Below are 18,138 nucleotides of genomic sequence, written 5' to 3'. Positions count from 1 at the left end.
AATCAATTTCTTAAGCACTTGAGGCTTTGTATGTATTTGTCCTTTCTACGTGTTCCAGCCTCAGAACATCAATAAACCTCTACCCGAGAAACGTCATCATGACGTTGGTAGACAGACTGAAACCGAAACAAATCGGAAGTGAGGGCTGGGTTCCACGAATGGATACTTGTTCGCTGCCTCCTATTGAAAGAAAAGTAGGACCGAAGGTCGCGTCCCCTTCAGGGACCATCGTAATCCCATCAAGACCATGGCTTTCGGGCGCGACCTTGTTCGCCTCTAGCTTCGAGCGTATAGTTCAACTCTACCAAATTGGTGGCGCTGTCGAACACTTTGACGTCATTTGTTTTCAAACAGGGAGAGGTCTATTGCCATCATGTTCAAAATGTACGTTACAGACTCTGGCTTCCATGTTTACTACGTGGTCTCTGGCATCAGCAGCACAAGATGTCTTGCACGTACACATATCAGGCGGCAGTTTTAAAAGGTCATGGCACCCAAATGCAGTGGATCCCTAGTCACTGTGGCATTGCAGGCAACGAGACTGTTGACGATGCTGCACGCCGGGCTCTTCAACTCAGGCGCGTCCAACTGACGCCCGTTTATTTCACCAAGGGTGACGCGGGGCGAATGCTATGCGAGCTCAAGCAACAAATGTGCAGCACCTCCTGGTTAACAGGGTCTGCTCGGGACTCGCTTCTGTACAAGGTCGATCCAGAGTTACGCTTTCGAGTACCACCTTCCTTCACGCGACAAATGGCGACCGTGTCCGACATAGCCCATATAGGCTACGGGTCAATGTACCGTACAGCCCACGTCTTCTCTTCAAACTGGGAAGGCGAGACTCTCCGAACTGTAGTGAGTGTGGCGTTGTAGAGGACGTAGAACACGTCCTTCTCGGGTGTCGGAAACACGTTGATGCTCGAAGGGTATATTAGAGACGAGCCTCTCTCGTGTGGACTCCCGAGTCTTCGACGTCGCGAAGCTGTTAGGTCCTCCGTCGCCCGACAAGGCGCTTCCACACACAATCGGGCTTATATGGACGTTCTATGACTCGCTGAATGTGTGCTGTGTGTGCCCCCAGCGATTCCGACATTTTACACTCACTTCCACGAAACATTTGAACTGCCATGTTGAACTCCATCATTTTAACTCTTTCATCTGTTTGTACTTTCTCTGTGTATTCTGTGTACTGGGGTAGCCAGTTCGACATCGTCGTAACTCACATCCCCATTTTTTTTCTTTATCACATCGCCATCACTACTGTAAATGTGACGGAAGTTGTCTCAAATACCTAGGTACTAAAATACAGGTCTGCAACGAACTGCAGTCAGTGGGCCAGATCGACTAAGTCATCCGTTGCGAAATTACAAATTTTCTATACCTTCCTGTCACAGCTAACAACGTTCCGCGGAACTTTCAAATTTTTGTTTTTCATCTTTCTTTTTTTTTTTTTTGGTTCAAAGAACTTTTAAACTTTCAAAATTTTGTTCTCGCGAAAGGTACTACCTCTCGCGAAACTTGTCAGCAAAGTGACTTTGACGACATAGTGTATTCAACTTTGGCAATGAAGTGCAACAACCCCCTTCAAGCTCACCTAGAATAGAACTAAATCAGTTCAGGTAAAAACAGGACATACGATATCGTTGGGTGTCGTGCGCAAAACAAACAAGACCGGACAGGAGACCGTATATTGCGCATAGAGAATATATCACACCGCGATGACGTACGTGCTGAAAGGCCCCTTGCCTTACGCGACTCGGTGATAACTACTCTTATCTCGATACATAAGCGGCATTTAAGGGTGCCGTTCTGGGTGCATGCGTACCCGAGAAGAGAGTTGCAGGTGGCTTTCGCATCGGGTGCTCGCACGTCGAAGGCACGCCACTAGAAGTATAGTCAAGAGGTGTTCTCAGCTTCGGTATCTATAGTCTTGGCACTCACTGCAATGTCCGAGGTGAGTGGCTTCAATTGCTGTATCTTAGCGAGATAGGCGCCACTTGACTTTGTTTCCAGAGCTGTGCCGAAACAAAAATATTTCTTTGCTCGTGCGTGAAACAAGAAACGCTGGCTTCAAAGTTGATCCCACATCTTCTTGCCATGGCACTCGATAATTCGGATTGCCTTTCTTGATGTAACACTTACAACGTCCAGAGTAAAGCGCGGATTCAAAGCTGGGACAGCACGAGGGACACGCTCCTGCACTCTTAAAATTGAGTGGGGTTGGGGGGGGGGGGGGGGTCGAGGTAGCTTGCCGTTGTTGGCCGCACTCAAGTGGGCATCCTCACGACTATAGCAAAAAAAAAAAGAAAACGGGGGACAGGGGAGTTTCAAAGTGAGGCATAGGCAGGAGGACCGATACTGATGGGACGGAGGCACACTGTATATGAGAGGTGCACTAGAGTGGTCTCTCCGCGAGGCCCGTTTCTTGAAGAAAGCGCACTAGGTCGCGAGTTTTTTGAAAGTCGTTCTGCATAAGAACCTTCGGGGAAGAGGACGTCCGTCAGTATGCCAGTCCTGGCGTGGGGAAGATGAGTTTCCCGCATAGTATGGTATGCACGGCATTCTGTCAGGATATGTGCGATAGTCTCCGGATGATTACAGTGACCGCAACTGGAGTCCTCTTCCCTGGAGCCGATCTTGAACAGTTGCGAGTTCGTGAACGCAGATCCCGTGCGTAACCGATGGAGCATGAACTTCATGGAGCTTAAAAATGAACTTCACCTCCTAGCCAACCATCATGTCGAATGACATATTCCTCTCTCCTGATTTGTTGAAAACGGGAGACCTACGCCTTTTTGTGACACTTATGCAGAAATGTTAATTGTCACAAAAAGGCGTATACGGCCCGCCCTTTCCACAAATCAAAAGTGATAGAGGTGTCACTCTGTAAAATGGTTGGCCTTCAGCGTGCTATGTGGTGAAGCTTTGTTTTAAGAGTGTGTCCTCCTCCTGTGGCTCTGTTTACAATCCGCGCTTACTTTGAGTTGTCATGCGAACAAGCACAGCTTTCTACCTTGCTGATATACTGTAAAAGCGGTTAATTTCGCGGTCTTAATAATTCGCGAATTCGTGCGGAAGCGCGTTTCGGGAATATTTCGCCGGACCTTAATTTCGCGAATTTGTGGTGGAAGCGGACGGAAGTGCAAATCGCGGGATCGTGGAGGTCGGGGGTTCATGACACAGCCGGCAGTGTCATAAAGCCTCTACGTGCCGGCTGGCTTACAGAGGCTTACCGTGAACTCAAATCTTCTAACAATGACATATACGTGCTGGTGTTGTGAAAGCAGGTATCTGCAATGCCAAGTGATACACTACGCGAACAAACTAGTGATGTTGAAGTGGCGTTTCAATTATAGAAATGCTTGACAAGAATGAATTTGTGAGAATAAAGTCGTCAAGTAAGTCGGTTTGTCTTTGTGGAGCCCATATCGTCGCGAATTCCAGTGCCCATACTTCTTCATCCCCGCTACCTATATTTCGCGGGACCTTAATTTCGCGAAAAAAAAAAGTTTGATCGCGAAATTCGCGAAAATGAAGTCCTACTTTTATAGTAACCTACTACAACCCCTACATTGTTGGTCGGTTTATTTCGCATCGCGTACTCGGCGGCTCGGCATTCCGTGCTGATGCCTTAAACGAAAGCGAAACATATCCGAGAGCTTTTCGGTATTGATATGTTGCGTACAGACTGAGCTAAAGTAGCTATGAAGCGACATCGAACGTAGCTGAATACCCCGTTTCGTTCATCTGGTCTACCCGCAGTCACCGTACACAACTGCGTAATAAGATTTACAAAAAAAAAAAAACGCAAATAAAGCAGCCCCATTGGCCCTTCCAGATCCTCTCACACGATGACAGCAGACTGGTGTCATGATGTCATTGTCTTTGTTCGAGAGCCTAATTTGTTCCACAGTCCGACGCCGCCGAAAACGAAATATCGATGGTGGTGACTTTTATCACTCCTTCAACTTGGTTAGGGTGTTGACACACACAAGTCACTACTGTCCGTCCAACACACGCAAAAAAAAAAGATAAGCATGCGAACATGCGAATATAAACGAGCAGCTGTCAACACTTTACTTCTGAATGCACAGTCAAGAACGTCCTTCAGGTACCAACTACACCAGACTACTTAGCCCCACTGTGAGCAGCTCAATAAATCTTATTGAAATCCTGCAGATGCAAACTAAATGTCTACGTAAATCGTGCGCTAGCGATTTTAAAGTCTGCGTCTGGAGGGCATAGTCCGACCTAAAAACGTCATCTTCGCCAAGACCAATTACAATCGCCATCATCGCGCGCGCCGTCTTCTCGCGAGCACGCTGATCCAGCACGGGACGTTCAGTTTACCGGCAGACTAACCTAGTGCACACCCATCGTTCAACGTTCCCCCTTTCAATCTCCTGCGTGTGATGGAAGCCGAAGAACCACTGTCCCCAATAGTCCAGGAGAGCGGACCCGCCTCGCCAGCACCGTTAGATTCCCCCACAGCAAAGCCAACACGTACACGCGGAGTATACGAAGAGGAAGAGGAAGGCGACTTCGTCGAAGGGAAGCCGGCGAACAACATTCGCCGTGCGCCGCCGCCCGGTTGGAGTACGGGGCCCAACCCAAACGTAGTTCTCGCAGGAACGTTCGTGATCATCTTCATGGGCGGCGTCGCTGCCTTCTTCGTCATCTCGTCGTCGATGGAGCGTGTCGAGGAGTTGGAAGGTGGGGCGACGGCGGCCCACGCAGCCGCCCAACCATCGGACGTGACGGAGACGGGCGAGACCTCACCGGAGAAGACGTCGTCGATCACTGTGCCTGCGACGGTGGTCGACACGGCGGATAGTGTGGACGTGACCCAGAAACTGTTCACGACAGCTGCTAGCAGTGATGATCTTAACGGGACTGAGTTGATGCGGGAAGAGTAACTTAGGTGAAAGAGACATGTGTGGTAACGTAAGACGTTCAAGCCGAACGTTTCGACGTCTTGTCGTTAACCATCGTATCGTGTTCCAGACAGACTTTGCGAGCATACTCGCTGTTTTACTTACAGTGTGTCAGAAGGATCTTGTTTATTGCACTGAACGTGACGCTTTAAATACATGTAAACTTAAACTGCATATGATGTGTTCTATGCTCGGTTTTAAAGGAGGTAAGAACTCCTATCTGCAGGAATTTAGTTACACGGGTGTCATAGTGTGAAATATTGTTCCACGGTTCGTAATTCGATTTACAATTTATTGTCCAATACTGCTCCTTCATAACCTGTGCAGCGTTAATACAGGGTGGTCCACCAACCATGATAGAAATTCATAGTAAAAAACGCAGGCCCCTGAGAGACATGCGGTCAAGGGATTTTTTTTTCTGCCAATAACTTTTGCCACATATTTGTAACATTTTTATTTCATTTCAATTGACGGAAAGTTAATTTCTTGAATTGAACTCCGAAATTTCCCAAGGCAACCTAATGTTTTCCTTGCGGAAACGGGTTGCCCGTGGTCATTTTACTCAGTATAGCACATAATCCCACTCATAATCCAATGGCAATTGCCGAAATAAATTCGCCAAAAATCCGTGGAAATGAGCCCTTGGCTCCGCCTCTTTTTTGACGGCTCGTAGTCGAGCGCAAAGCTGCGAAGAAAGGAGGTTATATTGACACGCCACACGAGGGGGGAAAGGTTACAAGCCATACCCACGGAACAAACACACGCTGTGAGTGCGGGAATCACAGCTATCTTATCCAAAATGAGGTCACCCGACGGGCTGTAACCCTTTCCCACCTCGTGTGGCGTGTCAATGTAACCTCATTTCTTCGCAGCTTTGCGCTCAAACTACGAACCGTCAAGAAAGAGGCGGAGCTAAGGGCTCATCTCCACGGATTTTCGGCGAATTTATTTCTGCAATTTCCATTGCATTACGAGTAGGATTATGTGCTATACTGAGTAAAATAACCACGGCACGGGGAACCCATTTCCGCAAAGAAAACTTTAGGTTGCATTGGGAAATTTCAGAGTTCAATTCAAGAAATTAACTTTCCGTCAATCGAAATGAAATAAAAATGTTTCCAATATGCGGCAAAAGTTATTGACAGAAAAAAATCTCTTGACCGCATGTCTCTCCGGGGCTTACGTTTTTTACTATGAATTTCTATCATGGTTGGTGGACCACCCTGTAGAAAAACGCACCTTTGCGGGGACACAGGCGAGTAGGCGTACCGCCATCCAGATACCTCTATCCATTTTTACGTCATCTGAAGAATTGTAGCACCCAATCAGACGCCGACGCGGAGGTACACATAACGTTGTGCTGTACACTCTTAAAAACGAACGTCACCGCATAGCACGATCCTAGCCAACCATCGTCTGGAATGATACCGTTTTGTCCCCTAATTTGTTGTAAACGGGAGATGTACGCCTTTTTGTGACAATTAAGAACAGCATAAGTGTCATAAAAAAAGGCGCACGCCTCCCGTTTTCAACAAATCAGAGCAGATAACGATATCATTCGAGATGATGGTTGGCTAGGAGCATGCTATGCGGTGAAGTTCATTTTTAAGAGTGTACGTGGTGAAGATACCGACCTATCAGATCCATCTATACAAAAGGTATCACAACCAACAAGTTCAAATCGCCGTTTGGAGCCGACACAGTCGGCGGGCTAGCTTGGTAGAGTGCCCCTTTAATGAAATGACACTTAATACACTGTTAAAACAGAACTTCACCACATAACACGCTCCTAATCAACCACCATTCGGAATGGCATCATTCTGTCTCCTTATTTGCTGAAAATGGAAGGAGGCGCTTACCTGGGACATATTATGCATGTCCCAGATAGGCTCCTCCTTCCCGGTTTTGAACGAATCATGACACAGAATGATATCATTCGGAATGGTAGTTGGCTAGGAACGTGCTATGTGGTGAAGTTCTATTTTAATAGTGTACCATTCATCAGGCAGCTATAGCTCATCAGGAACCACCATGAAACTATTTTCGCTCAACGGTCTCTCGTCACGGCGCGATTTAATTAAATCAATCAATTTAATTAAACAAAACCGGCTAGGAGCGCCGCGGTATACCCTTGGAAGCCCAGTAACCCAGCTGCGCTTTGCCCCGGGGACCTTCAGCACTATACGCAATGAAGTTACGCGATTCTGGGTCGCCGCCAACGGAGTTTCTTGACGAGACATCGGCCGTTTCGTGGAGGCCGCGGAGCCATAAACTATACACATCTTGGTGGAAAAGAGCCAGAAGTTCAATGGCTGCACGCATAGTGAATGAGCCGTGCTTGAACAGCCCCAATTAGGACGAGACGAACATCCGCAGCTATAGATTAGTGCGGCGAGCTTCGTAAGGAAATTCGTGGGATGTCACGTGGTTAAGCCTAATCCCGGATATGTACGTGTATTCGGGATTAGATTAACCGCTAAAGCCACGACTCGCGGTTTTTCGCCACCCGATACAGTAGCTTCCATAGCCATTTAGGTATTAGCGAAAAATAATAATACTGTGCGATATTGCTAGTCACGTGATAACTTGGAGCAGGACTGGGGGGCTCCTGCAATGTGTGTGCATGTGTGTGGTTTTTAAATTACGTGATGGTGGCGCTGCAAAGCAACTATGAGTATGAGCGGTATGAGCAGCGTATATACAGACGTGAATAGATGGAGAGAGGACAGCAGGAAGGGGATGGGAACAGAAGGGATAGTATGCGCCCTGGGCCGACTTCGGGGGGAGCTGTGAATGCCGGGATTGGGTAGTGACGCGGGTTCGAGTCCCGACACCGGCTGCGCGCTGTCTGGGATTTTCCCTCGGTTTTCCGATACACTTTCCAGACGAATGTCGAAGGTTGGCACCGCGATACAACTGTAGCTATGAGCGATGCACGGACAAGCCTTTCGGAGGGTTCCATTGGATTTGACTACCAATCCAGGTTTTTGAAGAGGGCAGCACGTATAGGAGTGGGGCTATTGTACGTCCTGGGCTGACTTCGGTGGCAACTGTGCTGCTACCTGTCTGTAAAGTGTGCCTCTGCCTTTACCGCGACCTTGGGGCTACCATCAACCAGGGGCACTATCCTCGTCAAAGTACTCGACTTCGATTACTTTGTGTCTCGCCCCTCGCGAAGAAGGCGTGAAGAACAGAAATGAATGTCACGCGCGCCCTCAACCGATAGTCGAGCACTTGATAGTGCAGTCTTCGTGATAAAGTAGATAAAGCATGAAGAGTGCGGGATCAAGTGCTCGATTATTGGTTGAGGACACGTGGTATATTCACCTCAGTTCTTCACGCCTGCTCTACGTAAAGCCCGAATCCCATAACAAGCGACACGCAGCAGATACACGCGAGAAGCGACAAAATCGACGTCACTGCCGCCACACGAGCGTCAAAAAAGCTTTGTCGCGGCTGAATATTTCTGCATCTACTCCTAGTAGATATTTGTAGCATGACGCTGAGTTCGTTGCCTGTTGTTTGACAAAACCAGCTAGATTTGGCGGCGTGAAACAAGAACTGAACGCGTGGGCAAGGGAAAGGGTGGAGAGGGCAACCAACAAAAGTAGCAGACGAAGAAGTGGGCGGGGCGTTGGGGACTTCAACCGCAGCGCCACTGCGTTACGGCGACTATTACATAGCACCTTCATTACAAGTTCTCCTCGTTTTGACGAATGAAATACTCTTTTTGATATATTTATGGCAATTTACAACTTAGCTCGAATAAAATAAGCATTGGTTCTCCAAAAACATCATTTCTCGGCGAGGAAATGTCGCTGCTCAAATGGACCAGGAAGTCGCGCCATGACTAGACGCGACAGCGACAAATTCTGCAGCACGTCGCGTGTCCTTATAGTCATCGTAATAAGCTCCTTTCGCGAACTTCTTATTTGGTGGAGGTGCGAACGCTTTCTTGTCTCTGCTAAATCCTGAAATGTTTTCTGCTTCCGAATCCAGAAAGAAAATTGCTGCCTTTGCTTCGCAATTTTTCCAATTCAATTACGCAAATTAGCTTAATTAATGCGTGATACGAATTCAAACGGCCTCATGCAGTCTGTGGCAAAAGTCTATAGGAGTGTATTCGAATAAGTATTCCATTCTTCGGAATTGAGCGACGTCCTCTCGTGGGGCGCCCTGCATACATATAATACACACATTTACATTATCACACTCATTTCAGAAAGAAGACTTGTGGACAGTATGTTGCCAACTCATAAATAACTGGTAGCTGAAGAGCAGACGTCCAATGTTTTCAATTTTTCAACAGCATAGTGATGTTTGTTTGTGTCACTTATCTTGTCCGCGGGATTTCTCTTCTCGGAAACTCGCTTCTCTGAACGTCCATGCGATAGGGACATCACTAAACGGCACGAGCCACACCACGTGATCCGGATCCTCTCATGTGCTCAGATGCGTGATCCTGTTTCCGTAGTACTGCTATTCAAAGCAGTATAATAATACCGGCAGAAGGATAATCTTACAGGCAGTCGGTCTACCCCGTCTGTCCCTTCACTATCGCCAGGCCTGGCGGGACTTTTGCACCTTGCGGAAGGCTCTTTTTGTTTGTGTTTCGCTTTGTCGTCTGCTAGTTTATTGCCCATTATTCTGCAAGGAGGGCAACGCAGCTGTTAAGCGCGACGAGCGCGCGCCAGTTTTCGTCTGCGAGCGTTTCTCATCAAGGATTTGTGATTCTAAGGGATGCAGTATGCCTAGGGTGAGTCCTTCCTTTTTGTTTTCCTTAATGGTAATGCGCAGGAAGAAAAAAACTACAAGACTAGAAGGCAACAGCTCATGTGGTGACGTACGGTGTCAGGGGTTTGCGCAGCGGTTTGCTCACCTATAAGGGGACGCTGTAAGTGCGTAGAGGTGTGTGACACCCGCTTTTTTTTTTTTTTTTGAACGTTTTGGGAGGAGATGGGGGTGTTGTAAAATCTTTGTGGGATGTCGGAGGGTGTGGTCCCTGCGGTAATACTACTGCGTAATCAACCGAGCCTGAGGTTCGCGTACAAACACAAAGCCTGCACGCCTGAATGAAATATGGCAGCCGTCGAAAAAGACAGACAGCTGGGGAAATCTGCGATGGCATTTTCCGGATGACTGCCACGTATTTCAACCTTTCAACAGGACTGCGTATAGGTACGGGTACAGTACCGACGTTGCAGTACCCAGAGAGTTGATTTTAGTTGCTTGGATCGCGGTCAGTTTTCGCCGTCTCGGAACTTCATTGCAAATAAGGTGAAAAAAAAAAAAGACACGGAATTGTCCGAATAGCGTGAGCCGTAGAGAATTGTATTTAGTTTTGTTACTAGGTTTGGAGCAGGGGATCGTAAGTACTAAATTGAGTACCGAGACAGTTCTAATGTAATTACTGACGTCCAGTTGCCTTTCTCTTGATTTTGCGATACAATTTTTGGGAAAGGGCATCTAGTACCCACATGGCTTGGTACCAGGGGTGAGAAGCTACACGACACGAAGTAATACTCAGTACCTAACTGGGCAACTAACGCATTTCCTCGGAATTATATTTTCGTGGTTCGTAGCTATGCAACGCCTTTGTATGATAGAGCGATAATCCAAGACGGATGCATGTCGGCACGGTTTCCTCCGAAGTCAGCCCAAGACACAAAGTAATCCACCTGGTGGTGGTGGTGATGATGGCGAGAGGACTTGCCATTGTCGGCCTCACAGAGGTGGGCAACGGCACGATTGACGCCCTCGGGGAATGTGCGTCCTGGGCCGACTTCTAAGGGAACTGTGCCGACATATGTCCAGCTGCCCCTCCTCTCTCCCACTCTGTTATCCAATAGTAGTCACAGCATTATTATATCTAATCTCTGTCTTGGCGAAAATATACCAGTACTACCTTTTTGACTGCAGTGTGTCCTCCATTTTCATGTCACGCGGTTTTATGACTCAGCAGGGAAATGCTAACTTGGCTTCTGACTGAATCCTTCCTGCGCATCGCCTCTTCAGTGCCAAGGTTACGCGCAAGGAACTGCTAGTAATTACCGTGTTACTGCTGCTTGGCAGCAGTGCCGTGTTCGCAGCTGCCGTGTTACTGCTGCTTCGCAGCAGTAACACGGAATACAACAGACTTATGGTTTGTGCAAAATGAAGTCACACAATCGAAAGTTGCTTAAAGCGAGCAACTTTCGGATCATGAGAAGCGCATTTTTTCTCCTCGGGCTCATTGGCCACGGACGCAAGTTTTCTTTTTGCTTTTTTATCGTAACGAGAACAAAAGTTGCGATAGATACTTATGCGAAATATTTATTTGCATAAATATCTGTCGGCACACGGCGCCTGCTAACCCCCCTGTCCCTCACTCCTTCCTGCAGTCCTCTCTCCATCTCTCCACGTCTGTACGCCGCTTATAGGCACAGTTGCTTCGCGGCGCTAATACAACATATCTATAATTTACCTGCTAAGGGAATTCGTCCAAGCAATACGGAAAAGCGTAACGCTTTTCCTAAAAGAACAATTGCCTATCGTACTCAGTCTCACCTTCAACGTTCTACTCCTCATAACTGCCGGTTTTCGGAGTTTATTTCTTAACATATTCTGTACAGATTTTCGGCGTTTATTATTTCCTAGCGATTCGGAGTTTTTCGTCGTCTGTTTTTTACCTCAATATATAAATGCCCACAGTGCCGTCACGTTGAGTAGAATGTCGGTAGTTATAGAGCTTGTAGAGCTCCTAGAGAGAGCTAAGTAGAGCTTGTGCTCTACTTAGCCGTTTTAAACGTGCTCTCCCGGCTAGATGGCGCTGCGCTTTCAATATGGCGGCGTCCACGACAAAACAGTGGGCGCGTTAAGTGGCTGCTCCGGAGCGCGAGTGTTTCGCGCGGGTTTCGTACGCGAGCGCGCTCTTCACGCACCTGCTTTTGGAGGGTGCACGAAAAGGGGGCATCATGCTCCGTCACGTGACCCCCTTCCTCCTCTCCACGAAGGCGAAGAAAGAGAACGCAGGACGTGGGGCGGCAGCAGAGCAGAGAGGGTAAAAAAAGAAAAAGGGATCAATAGCAACACAGCCAGCGTACGTGTTCAAGCGTCCAAGTGCCGTTTAATAGCTGCTCCAGGAGCACGAAACTTGGAGCGCCCGAGAAGGAGTAAGAGAGCAGCTACTTAACGCGCCCAGCGATGACTTTTCCTGCCGAGCTCTTTTTCGTCTACTGGTGTCCCCCAAAGCAGAGTTTTTCGGAGAATTGCTCGAAATTTTGCCGGCGTATGTTTTTCCGACTCAACCTGCCATAATATTCAACTAAAAGGACTCTCGAAATGAACGTCCTGGACCGTCCCCCATCAAAGATGACGTCATAAATTTCCAGTTCTATTGTAACTGAAAATCTGAACACCACGCAGGTCTCCAATGAGGTGGCCACAAAAAGATAAGCGGTGATACGGGGCCGCAGCGCTGTCCTTCTTGAGCTCCATCTGTGCAATGCGGACACTCGAAACTGCTGACACTTGAAACTTATCTGTGAAAATAACAACTCTCTCACGTCCTGGAATGGGATACGTGACTATTCACCCCTTCTTTTGTGACGTCACATTCTACACATAACAAAAAGAGTTTATCCTGCGCAACTTACTCCTAACAATGCGAAAACATAGCCCACACACACAATTCAATCTTCGCATCAAACATTGTTCGCAACTGCGCATTGTTTTGCACAGTATTGACTTTGACGTTGTGAATGGCCGTTTCCGTGACGTGTGTCCTCCGCCAGGAGCTTGGGAGGGATGTCACCACAGCGTGTAAGGTAGCAACAACGAGTCAAGTCCGGTATTGACGGCTCTTTCTCTCTTTTTTTTTTTTTTTTTTTCAACCGGTCTCTGGCGATTTACTGAAGCAGACGGCAACCCTACTTTTCGGCAGTGATGGCCAGTAGTTAACTACATGTAGTTAAACTACTAGTTAAACTACCTGATTGTAGTTAAAAAGTAGTTATCAACTACTTGCAGAAATGTAGTGACAACTACTAGTTAAACTACTATTTTAAGTAGTTAACTACAGTAGTTAGGTTACTGAAGGCGCCAACTACTTCCGATTTTGCCGCAAGCTTTACGGCACGATTGTGCTTCCGACTTTTACCTCGAGCTACTTGTTTGATGAGAACGGAGGTGCAGAGCAATTGTGTCGTGCATGTATACTAAATCTTCACTTGTAATGCTTGTCTAGTAAAGCCTCAGTTGCTGTGAAATAATTCTGCAACTGAGTTTATCGCGTAGGCACAGAAAGAATCTCGCCGCAAGCTTTGTATTTGGCGATCGTAGCAATGGCTTGAGCCAAACTTTATCATTGCTTGTGATTCATACTTAGGTGTCCAAGAACACTACGAGGAATTGGTGTTGATGGACAACGTTAAGTAGTTATAGATGTAGTTAAACTACATTGCAGTAGTTAAAGAAGTAGTTTTAACTACTCCCCTGAAAAGTAGTTGAACTACTAGTTAAACTACTCAATCTCGAAGTAGTTAGTAGTTATAGTTAAACTACTGTAGAAGTAGTTAGTGGCCATCACTGCTTTTCGGATCACGTGGAGAAGGAGTGAGAGGGTGCATTAAGCGGGCCTTCGTTGTCTTGGTGACGTTAAACATGTTCCACGAATGCTTTCACGGTATCTTAAAAGGTACCGGAAACCAGTAGATGTGCGATCTCTGAAGATTCATCTATATATATTTTTTTAAAATTCCGTGTTATAGCGCCGCGAAGCAACTGTGGCTATATGAGCTGCGTACAGACGTGGACAGATGGAGAGAGGACAGAAGGAAGGAGTGGGGGACAGGGGGGAAAGGCTCATCAAAGGATAGCCTGAGCCCTCAGAACTCCTTACTATACAAATTTTCGTCCCCGTTGGACTCGTAGTCTTTTTGTTTCTGTTTCTTTTTGTAGAAAATTATAATTGAGAATTACGGTCAACACTGCATGCAAGTACTCATCAAATAAGCATTGTTCGTCAACTGAGGCGGGAATCTACATTGCATGCGGACAACACTGGGTCTAAAACGAAAGAAGCTGGCTACGTAGCCATCAGGAGCAGAGAGTCAGTCGGGGAACATAGATCTATGTTGCTCGATGAATTGGTGATTTACTTGCCCTTGGCGAAATCGACATCCCTGCTGCGTCTCTTTAATCTATGCAGGAAAGATTATATGAGAGTTTTCCACAGTCGACGAACTACAAACCCGGGTCTGGTATGGAGCGGTCTTTCTGGGCCCGTGCGGGTAAATCGCCCTGCCGGTGTGCTTCTTGTTTTCGGAATAAAGACTATTCATAATGTATAAAACAATCCAGGCCCAGGCCCGGTGCCGAACAGGTATGGGTGGCCCGAACCAGGGCCGGGCTGGCGGGTTTGGCCCATGTCACTCGCTGGTACACCTTACGGAACTGCCCCCTAAAAGGCTCCAACCCTGTTCTACGCACATAAAGTTTTATCGCTTTTAGTACGCTTCACCGAACAGGCTAGTTTTTAACCTTGTTTAACCTTTATTCGAGCACAATTCCTGCCCACGAAGAAAACAGAATTGTTCTGCCCTTTCCACCCTAGTGCACTCGCACTTTCAGCACACTGTGCTGCTTCGGCAGGAATAGTTTTAGGAGTTTTAGTATACCGTTGATAAGGTTATCGTTTCTATGGGAACCAATCGTAGTCGCGCGTGACTCAGAATCTTATCCACTGATTGGATCCGGTTGATACGGTTTGACGCAAGCCACGTTATCAACGGTCTGCTAAAACTCCCTAATATCACTCGCGCTACGGTATTCCCGCATTTTATCGAACGGTCGCGCCGAAAAGAAAAGTGTTTTCCAAGTGAGATAACATAGTGTGCTTGCACAAGTGGCAGGGAGACGTATAAAGGACCAGGCTCGCCGCGACAGATTACAACTGTTTTTGCAGCCACCGTGCGATCACTGCGAAGGGATATAACTATCTGTTGACAGCAGCAGAGAAACAAGGGGGCATTGGCATACTTGAACCTGTTCCGTACAGGTAAGTTTCAAAGGCTGCGGGCAGGACAGTGTAATTAGGTGCAAGGACACCGATATAGCATTGAATAATTCATTTGGAAATGAAATTTGGGGTAACTCGAGGAAGTGGTGTCGTTAGTGCTCTGTTTTGCCAACACCGATCCCAAATTTGTGGGTCTGACCTAGCAATTTGATGGAATGGAACAAAACGCCCTGACACGTCTTCAGCGAGGGAACCACCGGGAGGAATTCTGTGCCTACAGTTTCGTTTTCATTCAGGGTCAATTCAAACGGTGCAACTTCGTTTCACCAACGGTTCGACAGGGATATTCCCAGGATTTTCATCTAGGAGGGGGGGGGGGGGTCGTTTTTGGACTTTCTGCCCGTTATTTTGGGGGGTGGGGTGCAAGATTTTTTTAGGGGGTTGCGGGGAGTGCTAGGAAAATCCTTGGGTTGCGCGCAATTCAAGTTGTGGGCTCCATCACACGCGAGAGCAACTCGTCGCATCGTAGTATTGAACGAAATCGTGAGATGCCACTAGAAAATGTTATCGTCATCATCATCTTCATCTTCGTCCAATCGCACGAGAGCGCGAAATTAATGATACTGTTGGCTGTTTGCAATGACGTTTTGAAGAAAAAAATATCGTGAATGTTTTACCTGAACCGTGGTGTGGAGCTTCCATGCTCCTATAGCGTCTTCGTTACCCGCCCCCGCTGGGCTGCGGAAATTACGTCTCGGATGTGACGCCACCACGGCAACCCATAGCGATTGGACGTCTTCCAACGAGGAGCCAAATGATGAGACAGTTCCCGAGAAGAATCGCTCGTTGGGCGATCCGTCCTGCAACTCTCGCAACCGGATTGCGCAACGCGTTCCCACGGCGTAACGTAGTTACATAGCCTAGTTGTGCGCCACTAAAGTCGCGAACGTCGTGCGAATCGACCCCTCGTGTTAGCATCTCGAAGCAACTGTCGCTGAGGTCGGCGTACAGATGAAAGGAGGACAAACTACAACAACGCACGTTCGAGAACTCTCGGTTGAACGGAATACATTAACACCTCCCCTGGCGCCGACGAAGGTCAGAGTCGTCTGGTGACGTAACACCCTCACTTATCACCTGCTATCTGATGCCTCTGTCATAACCGGGAGGGACGACGCGTGGCAGATCCTGGCTGTGCCCCAGATAAGCAGACTCGCACATCAGAGTGTTGAGAAAGTGCTGTGCGAGGAGTCTTGGTCGAAGCATCCGCACGCTTGTGGCAGTTCCGAGGTGTAGTACTTTATTCTGGGGGTGTGTGGCATGGAGTCTGTCTGAGCTGTCTGGAAAGAGACGGCACTCCAGTGAAGTCAGTCCAAGACGCATACTAGCGCCCCCCTCTCTCTCCTTCCTTGAGCAATCTCTCCATCTGCCCACTGTTACAGGAGTGAAACAGCGCTATTCAAAATTCAGCAAAATTCTTTGATGTGCTCCATCAAGTGAACGTGAAACAAGTTCTGCGTTGGTCAATGTGCACTTTGAAGCATATGCTTCTCTCCAACTGTGCCATATTGGTATTGTGGCAGACCCTAGCATTAATAAATGTATGCATATGCACTAACACGTCAGCAATATGTATCCACCCGAATCGTATTATGGCATAAGCGCTGGCGAGCTGATGGAGGAACTCATATTGAGAAGGCCGTGCGCTTGAGTCGTTCCCTCATTTTTTCGGGCTCTGGTCTGCATTTTCCAGTGAGGAAAACCACCCGCATTTAATTCTGTCGCCGTTTAATCCACTGCCGTCTTCCTTGCAGGTGACAGCCATGACCAAAGTGCACGTCACCGCCCTTGTGCAACGTCACGTCGCGCGTACCTTCAACTTGGGCCTCCTACTCATAATCATCGGTGTCGTACCCCTCTTCTTGAGCCAGAGCTCCAAGGTGCACACCCCTTATCTCTTCACCACCGGCGTCGGCCTAGTCACCTCTGGCACCATACTCTTCACGCTGTCGGCGCTCCTGATGCTCCTCGTGAAAATCACGCCCGGAGCCAGCGGAGGACCAGAGGACCTTCCCGCGTGCTACGAGCAGCAAATATGGACGATACCCGTCGACTCGCCTCCGAGCTACGAAGAAGCGTTAAGCATGTCTCAAAGCCGGCATGTGTGTGCAGATCATAGTCAGGGACGGACCGTTGTGCTCAGTGTACCAGGACAGGTGAGCGTTGACACCGGTGCATCAGCAGTGCTCCTTGAACATGGTGGTGCCAGAGACGCTGTTCTTCCTCAACAGCGTTGCTCAGACTGTTGAGAGACGCTTCCGAAGCGTGCGAGTGTGCCTTCGACAGAAGAAGTGTATAAGTGCAAAGTGCGAGTTCGCTAGACTGAAGGACAAAGCAGTCGGTGATGTCGCCAAGGCTGAAGTGACGTGGAATTCGTTTGGAACCGCTACAGTATTACTATTCACCTTCAGCAGTCAACTTGGCCAGCGTGTCGTGAATGAACGTGTAAACTGCGTGTAAGTTCGTGTACAATGACTGTGTTCTTGTTGCTGCTGCATTTTGTTCCAAGAACGATGGGCAAAATGAACTTCATCCCATCAGAACCGTCCAGTGTCACTACCGATGCGCACTGTTGAAATAGTGCATGGTGTACATGCGCCAGTGAAAGCGACATTTTGATCGGAGACAAGCTACGTAGATGAAAAGGCGGCAAAGCTGCCTAATCGATATCTGCGTTAAATGACCATTTACCTCGGGCCGCGGAAACGTGTCCAGGTGTCGTGAACATCGACGATGTTGCCTAGATCTGTAAATTCACCTAATGCAATCTCATAAAAAGTTTCTCTATTTATCTTGCCAGAGCTCTCAGTACTCTTACGTAACAATTTTCGTCCTAACAGCGCTCATGTTTTTTTTAAATATATATACATATATATATATAGAAAACTCAAAAATTGAAAATTACTGGCAACAGTGTGTCGAAGTTGCCTTCAACTGAGCATCGCTCGCCGGGTACGGCGACAAAACTGCATTACATATGCGTATAAAACTGTGTCTAAACCAAAGGAAGTCGGCTATGTAGTCATCGTGAGCAGCAAGCCAGTCGGAAACATGGATCACTGTTGCCAGACCCATTTGGGGTATATCTCCCACCAGACGTCGGCCCGACACATTTTACCACAATTTTACGAGCAAATTAAAAAGATT

General features: G+C 47.7%; 1 protein-coding gene across 4 annotated transcripts; it reads left to right on the top strand.

Annotated features, from left to right (window-relative positions):
- Nucleotides 1-1,806: 1,806 nt before the first annotated feature.
- LOC135391965 (uncharacterized) lies at nucleotides 1,807-17,782 on the top strand. Of its 4 annotated transcripts, none has more exons than XM_064622552.1 (2): nucleotides 1,807-1,954; nucleotides 16,746-17,782. In XM_064622552.1, exons 1-2 carry the CDS (start codon nucleotides 1,946-1,948, stop codon nucleotides 17,238-17,240), a joined length of 504 nt encoding a protein of 167 aa, XP_064478622.1. In that variant the 5' UTR covers nucleotides 1,807-1,945; the 3' UTR covers nucleotides 17,241-17,782. The 4 variants fall into 4 exon arrangements, 3 of the variants coding, with proteins under 3 accessions (XP_064478622.1, XP_064478623.1, XP_064478621.1); XM_064622553.1 differs by lacking the exon at nucleotides 1,807-1,954 and adding an exon at nucleotides 9,484-9,690; XR_010422144.1 differs by lacking the exon at nucleotides 1,807-1,954 and adding an exon at nucleotides 12,965-14,970.
- Nucleotides 17,783-18,138: the final 356 nt, after the last annotated feature.

Source organism: Ornithodoros turicata, chromosome 4 (genome assembly GCF_037126465.1).
Source record: "Ornithodoros turicata isolate Travis chromosome 4, ASM3712646v1, whole genome shotgun sequence".
Classification (NCBI taxonomy): domain Eukaryota; kingdom Metazoa; phylum Arthropoda; class Arachnida; order Ixodida; family Argasidae; genus Ornithodoros; species Ornithodoros turicata.
This window is presented reverse-complemented; position numbering and strand designations above follow the sequence as displayed.

What these genes read in the sequence shown, in the direction of transcription:
- LOC135391965 (XM_064622551.1), top strand. Translation starts at nt 15,943, where the DNA reads ATGAAAGGAGGACAAACTACAACAACGCACGTTCGAGAACTCTCGGTT. An exon ending in CTCCCCTGGCGCCGACGAAG is followed by an intron (nt 16,030 to 16,745) that starts GTCAGAGTCGTC and finishes TCTTCCTTGCAG; the next exon opens with GTGACAGCCATGACCAAAGT.